The sequence below is a fragment of the Nomascus leucogenys genome, chromosome 18, assembly GCF_006542625.1.
Source record: "Nomascus leucogenys isolate Asia chromosome 18, Asia_NLE_v1, whole genome shotgun sequence".
NCBI lineage: Eukaryota > Metazoa > Chordata > Mammalia > Primates > Hylobatidae > Nomascus > Nomascus leucogenys.
The window spans coordinates 37,272,756-37,285,813 of record NC_044398.1 but is presented as its reverse complement, the minus strand read 5'-3'; the positions used below and the strand labels follow the sequence as shown (position 1 = coordinate 37,285,813).

At 40.4% G+C, this 13,058-nt stretch overlaps 1 protein-coding gene across 45 annotated transcripts in view; it reads left to right on the top strand.

Annotated features, from left to right (window-relative positions):
• Positions 1-1,190: 1,190 nt before the first annotated feature.
• PTPN20 (protein tyrosine phosphatase non-receptor type 20) overlaps positions 1,191-13,058 on the top strand; it is a 91,660-nt gene continuing 79,792 nt past the window's right edge. For 24 of the 45 annotated variants that reach the window (XM_030797904.1, XM_030797895.1, XM_030797894.1 and 21 more), the window contains exon 1: positions 1,191-1,296. Coding sequence is in view for 8 of the 45 variants with exons in the window: in XM_003278201.4 (XP_003278249.2) it covers positions 1,634-1,640 (7 nt within the window). In the remaining 37 variants the exon portion in view is untranslated. Of the gene's footprint in view, positions 1,297-1,516; positions 1,641-13,058 lie in introns of those variants that run through there. The other 21 variants (XM_003278201.4, XM_030797906.1, XM_030797914.1 and 18 more) reach the window with 4 other exon arrangements.

Here is a 13,058-nt window from a genome sequence, read left to right as displayed (position 1 = left end):
AAATAAATAAATAAATAAATAAAATAAATCTAATGTTGAAATCTGATCCCCAATGTTGGAGGTAGGGCCTGGTGGGAAGTGTCTGGGTCATGTGGGTAGATCCTTTATGAATGACTTGGTGCTAGTCTCGTGGAAGTGAGTGAGTTCTTACTCTTTGTTCTCATGAGAACTGGTGGTGGAAAAGAGCCTGGCACCTCCCACCTCTCTCTCTTCCTCTGTCTTGCACACATTGGCTCTCCTTTGTCTTCTGCCATGAGTGGAAACTTCCTGAGGCCCTCATCAAAAGCAGGTGGTGGTGCCATGTTTCTTGTACAGCCTGTGAAACTGAGAAACAAACAAACCTCTTTTCTTCATAAATTACCCAGCCTCAGGTATTGCTTTATAGCAACACAAACAAACTAAGACATGGCAATGGCGTGGATTGCTTGCAGGGTACCTTGGCTGATGCAGAAAGAAAAAGTCTCTCTAGAGACTCACTGTCAGTGACTCACGGAGCAGAAAGCTGGCCTCAGAGCCTGGACAGAGGGTAGCTGTCGCTGCTTAACTGCTGTTCAGCTCAAGCATATGGCTCTCTGTGGGACCAGCACTGAAGGCTGGGGGATAAGTGAGGCAGGTCTTGTCACACCTTCAGGGTATCTGGATTCACCAAAGTGGCTCTGGTCGGGACCAATGAATAGAGGTGTGTTCCTTAAGATAAAAAGATTCTGGCTTCCTGTTTTCAGGCAATGTCAACGATTGAATTCCCTCTACATTGACCACCCTTGCTGAAGTTGTCTTAATTGACCTAGCAGCCAACTGACCTCATATTCTGGCACAGGCTCTGACTCCTTTTGCAATAGCCTATCTGCCCTGCTCTGATAGTACAAAGAGACCCCCCATCCCAGCCCTCTGGGGCCTCATTAGGGGCTTAGGGGGCAGGTGTGGGTCAGGCGAGCATTCCTGGAGAACACAGTCCTCAGTGGTTCAGGATATGAGCATAGCTCAGAGAGCTGTTAGCATTATCAGCCTGGCCTGGGAGAGGGGGACGCGCACAGGGTGGTGCACAGGGCCCGCAGGGAATTTACAGCGGCGTCCGCGGCGATGGGCTCTCAGTGCCTTGGAAGACCGGTAGAAGCAGGTTCTGTCTCTCCCGGCCTGGCAGGCAGAGGGCCGCGGCGCAGGGCAAAGCTCCAGTGCGCAGGCTCGCGGGCGCAGGTGGGATTGGATAGCGACGAAGGCCGGCAGGGTCGGCGTGGACCCAATTGGCGAGGCTACTGGGGTTGCAGCGGGGCAGTTGGGGCGGCCCCGCAGGCCCAGGTGAGGAAAGGTGGCTGGGGGCCAGGAGGGCAGGGGGCGTGAGGGAGTCCGCCGCGCCGGGCTGTGGGAGGGCGGGCGTGAGGAAGGAAGATGCCGTTGACGTGCAGGGGGCCCAAGGCGTGGGTTGTGGCCCTGGCCCGGGAGACTGCCCGGGTGGGCCTGAGCTGTGAGGTAGTGTCGCTGCAGCCCGAGGGCAGGACCCGATTCTGGCCATGTGATGCCAGCTGCACTGTGACGCGTGTTGGGGCGCTTATGCGTGACGGGACTGGGACAGGAACCCTGTGGCTCTGTGGTAGGGGAAGGCCACCAACTCCCTGAGGAGCAGCCGTGTGGTATTATGATTGGTAAGAAGCCATCATCAGGCGCTAAGACAGCCCAGAACTTCCCAATGACTCAAGAGCCGGTGGAGGTCGAGGGACCTAGAAAGAAAGAACATGAATTCATCAATCCATTCAGCAGCTATTTTGAACGCCTCTTGTGTGCCAGACGCTGCTCTAGAAGCTCAGAATATCAATGAACGCGATAGCCAAGGCCACCATATGCCAAGGCCCTCATATGCTAGCCTTGACTCAAGGAAAACTGTAGGATGGGGTAGGTTTCATTTTTGAAAGTTGTGGAATCAGTACTTATGTTTTGAATGTGTTAGGTTTGAGATGCCTAGTAGGTTTTTCCCAATAGAAGACATAAGCATAGCTGGGAACAATTTTGCAGAGGACTCTAACCACCTACCACCTACAGGTGCCATGAACGTTTAGCACATTTGATTTTTCACATTACCTATTCACCTTCTCTCCATTTATCAGTTACCTGGTAGTTTTTTTTAGTATGGTGAAATATACACACATAAATTATCTAGTAAATATTTGGGTTGAGATATCAAATGTACTTTTTAGAAATTTAAATCTGAAGTCCTGGAGGATGTCGGGCTAGAGTTAACCTTTGGAATCGGCATCATATACTGTACATAGTATTTAAAATACATGGGACTGGTGAAGACATCTAGTTTAATAGTGTACACAAAGAAGAGAGAGGCGAAGCCAAAAAAGGGAGGGAGGTAGTGGTCAACCACGTTAAATGTTACTGTATAAGATGACTTTGGTAATTAGGAGGATTTTAATCATTTTGACAAGAACAACTTTAATGGCGAAGAGGGGCCTTAAGTTTGGGTAGAGTTTTTTTTTCCAGATAGAAGAAAGCAGAATGTTTATATGGCAATGTGATTAAACTCGTAGAAAGGAAAAACTGCTGCAGATGAAAGAGGGGAACATTGTAAAGGGTGGTTGTTGAATACCTGAGAAAGGAGGAGACCCTAAGCAGGTGAGTAGTTGGTTTTGAAATGAGCAGGGACACTTACTCTGTTGTAACTAGAGGGGAAGCTGAGATAACAGGTGCAGATACAGTGGGTGGTGGGAAAAGAGTCTATTGGTACAGGCATCCATCAGCTGAGAGGGAGGGCAGCAGGGGAGAGGAAAGGTGTGGGAACTTGGAGGAGAGATATGTGACAGAGTCCTAGAGAGGGTGAAAGTGAACGTACTAGAGAAATAGAATTGGATTCCCAGGCAGTGCTCAGGGCCCATTTGAGATGTGTAGTCATGCATTTAAAGTGATACAAACCAGTGTGGTTGTATCGTGTTCAACTTTGGAAGGGTGTTGTGAGGATTAAAGAAGGTAATGCATGAAAAACATTTAATAGAGTGTCAGGCATTTAATGAATGTTAACGCTTTTTATTTGAGCCCTCATTTTGTTTTTCTTTTCTGTTTATACATATGTGACTGAGGAGGGCTGGCAATTACCACCCGACAGGCTGTTCTGGGGCATGTTCTCCCATCACAGAGAACTGCAGTTTGCAGCTACTCAGAAGTCTGGTTCCTGTTGTGTTTACATGTACACAGCCTGATAATTGAAGGTGTTTGCTTTTTAGAGCCATTGTCCTGGACTGTTTGGGCTGGGGTTTGTCACAGTGACAGTCCTTAAGTTTTTGTGAAAATCTTTTATGACTGCATTTCATATTGGATCTGATGTACTAGTAATCTATAGAATCTACAAATCTAACATTGGCAGGAAAATTTTCAGTTTAATAGATTTTCATTTCTCCCTGACCACTTGAGCTGTTTTAAAATACAAATAATAATAATGGCTGACAGAAAGCTCTTAAAAGTGCCAAGCACTTTTCTAATCACGTCACATGCCTAATCTTGTTTAATCGTCACCTCAACTCTACAAGGCAGGTACAATTATTATCCTGATTTTTCAGATGCAAAAATAGGCTCCAAGAGGTTAAGTAATTTGCCCAAGGTACCCATACCCTGACCTCCAGTTTCTACTGCAGACAGTAACTTTTTTTTTTAAAACTGCTTGGCCATCACTCATCTGCATTGCAGTGGACTCCAAAGATGTTGGACTCCAAAGCCAGATTGCCTGGTTTCAGAAAACTGCCACTTAGTAGCTATGGGACTTTGGGTAAATAATCTAACTTCTGTGTGCCTTTGTTTCTTTTTTGACAAAATGGAAATAATAATAGTACCTGCCTGATAGGGCTATTATCATTGCAATTGAGAATCACATGAGTTAATATATTTAATATGCCTAATATAGTGCCTGGTTGTTTAAATGCTACTATTATCACCTGCCTGGTAGTACCACCATGGTGCTGTATATACTGATTGGTTTGATCTATCAAAGTAAGATTCCAAATGTCCTGTTATTGTCTAAGCAGAGTTTTAAAATTGCAGCCCACTATATTATTCCCACCTCAGGGATCACTCCTGTTTCCTCTGAGTTTATCTTTCTGAGGGAAACAAATAGATAACGGTTTGCTTCTAGGAGCAGACAACAACTCAGATTTCATTCAGACTCATTTGACCAATAGAGTTCATTTCATTAATCCTGGCGTTACATACCACTTAGCAAAGGGGAATAAGGCTTGGGGAGTAATGTGATTCCATGTTGCTTTTCCCAGATCAGCAGCCCATTTAGAGGAATTTGGTTAGAAATACCAATGGGCTACATAGCCAGTATTTGGCACAGCATAGGGTAGGTGATGTGGGTCAGTGAGCTGGACATAAAAGTGTTCTGAAAAGATCTGTAAAGTCTTTGGAGTTACTGATTAAAAGTAACTGGCAGGCTTGGCATTTGAGACCACTGAAAGTTTTAAATGATCTTTGCGGATATATAACACGTAGAGTAAATGTATGATACAAAGCAGTGGTTCTCAGTGCGTTTGCATCAGAATCACCAGTGGGGAGCTTTATGAAGATTTGCACAATGACAGGCTCCACTTCCACAGATTCTGAATCAGTAAGTCTCGGTAGGGTTCTGGAATCAATCAACTTTTTTAAGAGCTCCCCAAGTGACTGTGATGTGCAGTTAGCATGGGATATCGTTAGTACAAATCAGTGCTTTTAAGCCCTGACTGTGTTTTACAATTACCTTTCTATCAGCTTTTTAAAAAAATACTGATGTTCTGGAGCCGCCCCAGGGATTCTGATTTAATTTGGCCTGGTGAGGTCTGGACATTCGTGTGTTTCTTTAAAAAAATTTCTCAGGTGATTCTAATGTACAGCTAGGTTTGAGAATCACTGGCATGGTCAGCTAGATTTCCCGCCATAGTTTATTTACTCTTGAAAATTTAAACATAGCTTCAGGCAGCATCTTACCACCAGGAAACTGGAAAAATGAGCATTTCTGAATTTCCCTAATGTAAATGTTCAATAAAATAATCAGGTAAAAATGAAAAATGTGAATTGTTGATAGAATTAGCATTTCTTACCCTAAGCTATGAAGATTTGATCAAGTTTCCCCTGGGGATGAGAATTTACATTTCCTGAGGCTTTATATAGAATCTCAATATTTCAGCAACTCTGGGAGGTATATATAATTCCCATTTTGTAGATGAGAATTTTGAGGCTAAGGGAGGTTAAGTAGCTTGCACACTCAGTTGTGTACAGTTCCAAGGTCTAGGTTCCATTTTCTCAGTGATTTTCAACTTTGAGTGCACACTGGGATCACCTGGGGAACTTTAAAATTACCAGTGCTTGGCTGGGTGTGGTGGCTCACGCCTACTGTAGTCCCAGCACTTTGGGAGGCTGAGGCAGGCAGATCACGAGGTCAAGAGATCAAGACGATCCTGGCCAGCATGGTGAAACCCCATCTCTACTAAAAATACAAAAATTAGCTGGGTGTGGTGGCATGCACCTGTAGTTCCAGCTACTTGGGAGGCTGAGGCAGGAGAATCACTGGAATCTGGGAGGTGGGGGTTGTAGTGAGCCAAGATGGCGCCACTGCACTCCAGCCTGGCAACAGAGTGAGACTCTGTTTAAAAAAAAAAAAAAAAAAAAGACTAGTGCTGGTGTTCCATTCTCAGAGATTCAGATTTTGTTGGTCTGGTGTGGCCTGGAATTGGGATTTTGCAAAGCTTTCCAGCTAGTTCTAATGTGCAGCTGAAATTGGGAATCATGCATTACACCATGCAGCTTCCTGGTGGTCTAAATTAATTTTCTCTTACGCCCCTCTGTAGACTGCTGTGACTGGGTTCCTTGCCTTCATACGTTCACTTATAGATATCTTAGTGTCTTTTCTTTCCACTCCTTCCTCACTTTTAATAAATATGTAAAGATTGCCAGACACTGTTCTTGGTGCCAGAATGACACAGTGATGACAGGACAGACCAAGTTGCCAGCCTCACAGTACTTATATTGGGGGAGATAGACAATAAACATGTGAGAAGATACATATGGACTTACATAGGTAAGCAAACTTTAAGGTAATAAAAAGTGCTTTTGGGAAAAATAAAGCAGGATGATGAGTAGAGATCCCAGCAGCAATGCATGAGATTCCATTTGCTCCACATCCTCACCAGAATCACTTTGTATTGGATTGTGTGTGTGTGCTTGATTTTCGCGTTTCTAAGAGGTATGTAGCAGTATTTCGTTATGGTTTTCCTTTGCATTTTTGTGTTGGCCAGTTGTATTAATCATCTTTTCATATATTTATTTGCCATCTATGTTTCTTCTTTGGTGAAGTATCTGTTCACATCTTTTGACTGTTTAAAATTGGGTCGTCCTCTTTTTGAGTTATAAGGGTCTATGTATTTAGGATATAAGTCCTTCCTCAGATGTGTGTTTTGCAAATATCTTCTCCCAGACTGGGACTTGACTTTGCATTTTCTTAATGCTGTTTTCTGAAGAGCAGAAGCTTTTTGATTTTTTTGAAGTCAAGTTATCAATTATTTCTTTTGTGGCTTGTGCTTAGTGTCTTAAGAAATCTTTGTGTAATCCAGTGTCACAAAAGTTTTCCCCGAAGCTTTCATCCAGAAGTTTTAAAGGTTTAGAGTTTGCATTTAGGTCTGTCATCTATTTTGAGTTGATTTTTGTACGTAATAGGAGTATGGGGTGAAGTTCATAATTCTGTATGTGGATGTCTCATTTTGCCAACACACTTGTTGAAAGCACTATCTTATCCCCATTATATTATCTTGGCACCTTTCCCCTCCTAAATCAATTGTTGCTATGTGTGAATTATTCCTAATCTCTCTGTTCTTTCCTGCTGAGGTATATGTCTATTCTTATACCAGCACCACATTGGATCCTAGTCAGTGAAATAAAGGTCCTAGTCAGTGAAATAAAGGAAGGAAAAGATATAAATGTACACAGATTAAAAAGGAAGAAATAAAATTATCTTTATTTGCAGACAACATGATTGTTTATGTAGGAGCCCGAGGAATCTACAAAAAAGCAACTAGAAATAACATGACTTTGGCAAAGACACAGGATGTGAGGCCAATATACAAAAATCAATTGTATTTAGCACTGGCAATGAACAATTGGAAATTAAAACTTAAAAATACAATAGTATCAAAAACATGAAGAACTGAGGGATAAATCTAATGATGTTCTGTAATATTTGAATACTAAAAACTATAAAACATTGAAGAGAGAAAGAAAACCAAATAAATGGAGAAATAAATCTATTCTACTTGATAATATTTTGTTAAGGGTTTTTTTGTATATATATTCATGAGAGATATTGGTGTATAAAGATACTGGTCTGTAATATTCTTGATTTTGGTATCAAGGTTAATGGTGGTCTCATAAATTAGTTTCGAGTGTTCTCTTTTCTGTTTTCTGGAACATTTTGTATAGGATTGTTATTCTTCCTTAAAGGTTTGGTAGAGTTCAACAGAGAGGTATCTGGGCCTAGAGTTTCCCTGTGTTAGTTTTATACCATGGACTCAAGTTTTTAAAACTATATATGGCTATTCAGATTTTATATGCTACTCAGTTCTTTTTGAGTGAACTTTAGTACTTTGTGTCTTTCAAGGAATTAGTTCTTTTCATCTGTGTTATCAACTTTGGCATACAGTTGTTTGCAATACTTTCTTATTATTCTTTTAATGGCACTAACATTAGGATCTGTAGTGAAGTCCTCTTTTTCACTTAATTTCTGATTTTGGTTATTTGTGTATCTCATCTTCTCTGCCTCCCTCCTTCTCTCCCTCCTTTATCTCTTCCTCTCCCTCTTTCCTTCCCACCCCTTCCTTTCTTTCAATAGTCAATTCTAGAGCTGCACTGTTCAATAGTTATCCCTAGTCACATCTGTCTATTTAAATGTAAATTAATTTCAATAAAATTACATTAAAAATTGAGTTCCTCAGTCACACTGGCCACATTTTAAGTGATCAGTAGTCACAAGTTGCTTCCACATTGGAGGGTGCTGCTATATAGAATGTTTTCATCATTATAGAAAGTTCTACTGGACATTGAGGGTCTAGAGGTTAGTAGTTTTTTAAAAAATCTTTTCACGGACCTCTTTTGGGTTTCATTGATTTTTCTCTGTTATTTTTTTATTTTCCATTTCATTGATTTTTTTTTCTCTTTATTATTGCCCTCTTTTTGCTTGCCTTGGATTTAATTTCTTTTTTAATTTCTTAAGGTAGGAACTTAGATTACTCATTTGAGGCCTCTATTGTTTCCCAATATAAATATTTAATGCTATAAATTTCTCTGTCAGCACTGTTTTAGCTGCATCCACTAATTTTGATGTTGTATTTTTACCTTCATTCAATTCAGAATATTGTATAATTTCCTTTGTCACTTCTTTGAATTGGGGTTATTTAGAAATATATTGTTTAATTTCCAAATATTTGAGAATTTTAAAGATTTATTTCTGTTGATTTCTATTTTAATTCCATTTTTAAAAGCATATTTTGTATTTCAGTTTAATGTTTTGTGGTTTGTTTTTAGGCCCAGAATATGGACTATCCTTGTGAATGTTCCATGTCCACTTTAATACGGGTATTTTGTTGTTGGTTGGGATGCCCTATAAAAGTTAGGTCAAATTGCTTCATGGTGTTGTTCAGATTTTCTGTGTCCTTATTATCTGTCTACTTGTCTCCAATGTTGTTGTAGATTTTTCTGTTTTTTTTTTCATTTCAGTTTTTATCACTTTGGAAGCTATGTTGTTGGATACACACACATTTAGAATTCCTATGTATTATGTAATGCCCCTTTTTATTTCTGGAAATGTTTATCATTTATTAAAGTCTATGTCGTTGATGTTAATATGGCCATTCTACCTTTCTTTTGATTAATGTTTACGTGGGTTATCTTTTTTCCATTTTTTTTAGTTTATCAATGTCTTCATATGTAAGGTGGGTTTCTTGTAGACAGTATATAATTGGATCTCACTTTTTTAATCCAGTCAGACAATCCCTGACTTTTAATTTGGATGGCCAGACCATTTACAATTAATATAATTATTGATATGATTAGATCTTAATCTATCATCTTGCCAGGTTTGCACTTGCCTTACCTGCTCTTTAATCTATTCCCTTCTTTTCCCATACCCTTTTGGCTTAAATGAGGCTTTCTTTAATTACTCAATTTTTTACTCCATTTTATCTCCACTCTGCCCTTATGTTGCTTCTGCTTTTTCTCCTCCATGCTTCTTCTCCTTCTTTTTATTCTTTTTCTTAGTGGTTACTCTAGACTATGTAAGTTTGTCACAGTCTACCTTCAAATAATATATCATTTCACATATAGTATAATATATATACCATACAACAGTACGCTTCCATTATTTCCCACCCATACTTTGTGTTATGATTGCCATACATTTTACGTCTACATATCTTATAAACTCTACCATATAATTGTCATTATTTTTGCTTTAGACAGTTATCTTTTAAAATTCTTGTTCTCTTTGCTCTTAAAAATCTTATTTTATAGACTACTTTTAGAACAGTTTTAGATTTATAAAAAAATTGAGTATATAGTACAGAAAGTTACCCTATACCCCCTCAGCCCCACGGTTTTCCCTGTTATTAATATGTTGCATTTGTTTGGTACATTTGTTATAGTTAGTAAGCCAATATCTATAGATTAGTATTAACTGAAGTCTCTAGTTTACATTAAGGTTCACTAGTTATATTGTACATTTCTATGGGTTTTGACAAATATATGTCATGTATCCACAATTATAGTATCATACTAAATAGTTTCATTGCCCTAAAAGTCTTCTGTGCTTCATCTATTCATTATTTCAGCTCAATCCCTGAACTCCTGCTAACCACTGATCTTTTTGCTGTCTCAAAAGCTTTTTTCCTACAGTGTCATATAGTTGGAATTATATAGTATGCAGCCTTTCAAATTGGCTTCTTTTCTTCAGAAACATTGATTTAAGCTTTCTCCACATCTCATCATAGCTTGATAGCTTATTGTTTATCATTATATAGATAGATATTCCTTGAAAGGGCCATATGTGCAAAATAACCTCCAAATACAGAAGGAGCCAAGAAATCAAAGAATGAGGCAGGCATATCTAGTTTATTGGCAGAGGGTGATTTTTAGGGGGAACTTATGGACAGAAATGTGTTCTTGGGCAGAAATGTGTTCTTGTAAGACAGGTAGATGTTCACACCATTAGTCCCCAGACTCAGGGCTTATATACCATAGGGAAAGAGTATATACATGCTCCATAGACAATTAAAGACAACCTTCCAGAGCAGAGGGTGCTGGGGGCAGGGTTCGGGGATAAAGCTCCCCAGAGTTTCTATGTTTTGTGTTCGGCTACCAGGGCAGGTAGGGAAATGCCATCAGGTGGCAGCAGGGTTAGGCAGGTCTGGTTTCAGACTCTCCTTGGGCAGGGCTTGCTGAGGCCACTGGGGGGACTGGGGGTTGGTTCTCCAGCCAATGGGGTTATGTTCGATAGGGGACCTTGGCCACCTCTACTGTATTATATAGTTTGCCAGGGAAGTCAGGGATAGCCAGTAGCAAGAGGCCTGACTCATCTCCCATGCAGTTGGCAAGCCCACATATCCTGCAATGCCCCGCCCAGACCTTGCCCCTGCTCTGTTGGTGGCATTTCTTGTACTCCTGCACTTGCTTGTATCTGCAACAGCTCCTGCTCCTTCCTCAGACTCCACTCCAGAAAATTTGTGCCCAGTCAAAATCACTACCAATTTCATCTAGGAGCTTTCTTCACCCCACAACACTTCCGCAGTTCTGCTAGTTGTCTTCCTCAAGGGCCCCAGTGAGATATAGTCAGGGATGGCTTCCCTGTGCTTGAGCTGGAGACTGGGAGTGCATACAAGGCACTTCCTGCTGCTACTTCATATTTTGTGTGACTCTCTAAATCCTTTCCATCTCTAGGTAAGGTTAAATTCTCTTGTGATCTGGATTTTCAGATTCCCAGTAGGGATGTGTGTTTGGAGGTTGGTTTTCTCCCTCTTACACTTTGGGAACTCACAGTTTTTCTCCTGTTTCACAGAATTTGCAGTGGCTTGCCTATTTTGCCAAATTTTTAGATGAGGTTGTTTGTTTTCTCATTGTTGAGCTTTAAGAGTTCTTTGTTTATTTTTTATTAGAAATTTTCTATCAGATATGTGCTTTCTCAAACATTTTCTCCTGGTCTGTAGCTTGTCTTTGTAGTCTCTTAACAGTGTATTTTGCAGAAAAGAAGTTTTTAATTTTAATAAAGTCCAACTTATCAACTTTGTTTCCTGGATTATCCTTTTGGTGTTGTATTTAAAATCTCATTGCCAAAACCAAGGTCACATAGATTTTCTCTTTTATTATTGTTGTGTGGTTGAATTTTATACCCCAAGAGAATATTTTGAAGTCCTAACCCCAGATACCTGTGAGCCCAACCTTACTTAGAAATAGGATCTTTGCAGATGTTAAACAAGTTAAGCTGCGGTCCTAATGCAATGACTGGTATCCCTGTAAAACAAGGGAAATTTGGACACAGACAGAGGGAGAAATTCATGTAACAGCAGAGGCTGAAATTGGAGTGGGATGTCTATAACCAGGGAACATCAAGGATTACTGAAACCACCAAAAGTTAGGAAGAGACAAGGAAACATCCTTCCCTGGGGCCTAAGAGAGGGCATGGCCTTGCTGCCACCCTCAGACTTCTGCCCCCAGTACTGTGAGAGAATACATTTCTGCGTTTTTAAGCCATCCAATTTGCGGCACTTTATTATGGCACCCATAGGAAATGAATACATATTTTGATACTAGGAAATCTTTTTCTGTTGGAATAAGTACCTAAAAATCATGGAAGTGGCTTTGGAATTGTGTATAGACTGGAATAATTTTTAGGTGCATAATATAAAAAGCCTAGACTGCTTTGAAAAGACTATTGATAGAAATACAGATATTAAAGGTGATTCTGGTGAAGGCTCAGTAGAGAGGGGAATTTTAGAAAAAGCATCTCTCATAGATTCTTTGCATCTTAGAGAATACATATATTGTCATGAACAGAATGTTACTAGAAATGTGAACTTTAAAGGTGCTTCTTGTGAGGCCTTAAAAAGGAAGTGGTGAATATATTATCAGACACTGGAGGAAAAGTGATCCTTATTACAGAGTGGCAGAAATTTGGCTGAACTGTGTTTTACCTGTGGGTGGAAAGCAGAACTTGTAGGCAATGAGCTGAGGAGATTTCTAAGTGGGAAAGATGGGGCCATGGTTTCTCCTTGCTGCTTATAGTGAAATGCAAAAGGAAAGAGATAACTTGAGGAAGGAATTGTTAAGCAAAGGAACCAGCACTTGATGGGTCTGAAAGTTCTCAGCCAATCCAGGAAACATACTCCCGAAACAGGACTAAGGGTGTGGCTGAACAACCATTCACTAAAAAGATTACATGTGTGACTCATGGATCCAGACAGCCCTCTCAGGCCCTGGAAACCTAATGAAAATTTCCCTGCCATGTTTTGGACTTGTTTGAGACCTGTGACCCATTTTTTCCTTCCAGTTTCTCCCTTTTGGAAGGGGACTGTCTGTCCTATGCCTGTTGTATTTTGGAAGCAGATAACTTGTTTTGTGGATTTCAGTGTCTATAGGAGAGAAATTTTGCCTCAGGATGGACCATACCCAGGATCTCACACATACTTGATTTAGATGATTTAGGAGATGAGATTTGGGACATTACAGTTGATATTTAGAGGCAATTTTGACTTAGAGTTGATGCTGTAATGGGTCGAGGCTCCTGGAGATGTTGAAATGGGATGAATGTATTTTGCACACAGTAAGGATGTGACTTTTGGGGGATTGGAGAGAAGACTGTTGTGGTTTAAACTGTGTGAGACAGTTGAATCGTGCTGTCCAAGGATTTCTGGCAATCACCAAAAGACAGGAAGAGACAAGGAAGTATACTCCCCTAGAGCCTTCAGATAGAGTGCAGCCCTGCTGACACCTTGATTTAAGGCTTCTAATTTCCAGATTTGTTTTCCCTTCTTTTAAGCCACCCAATTTGTGGTACC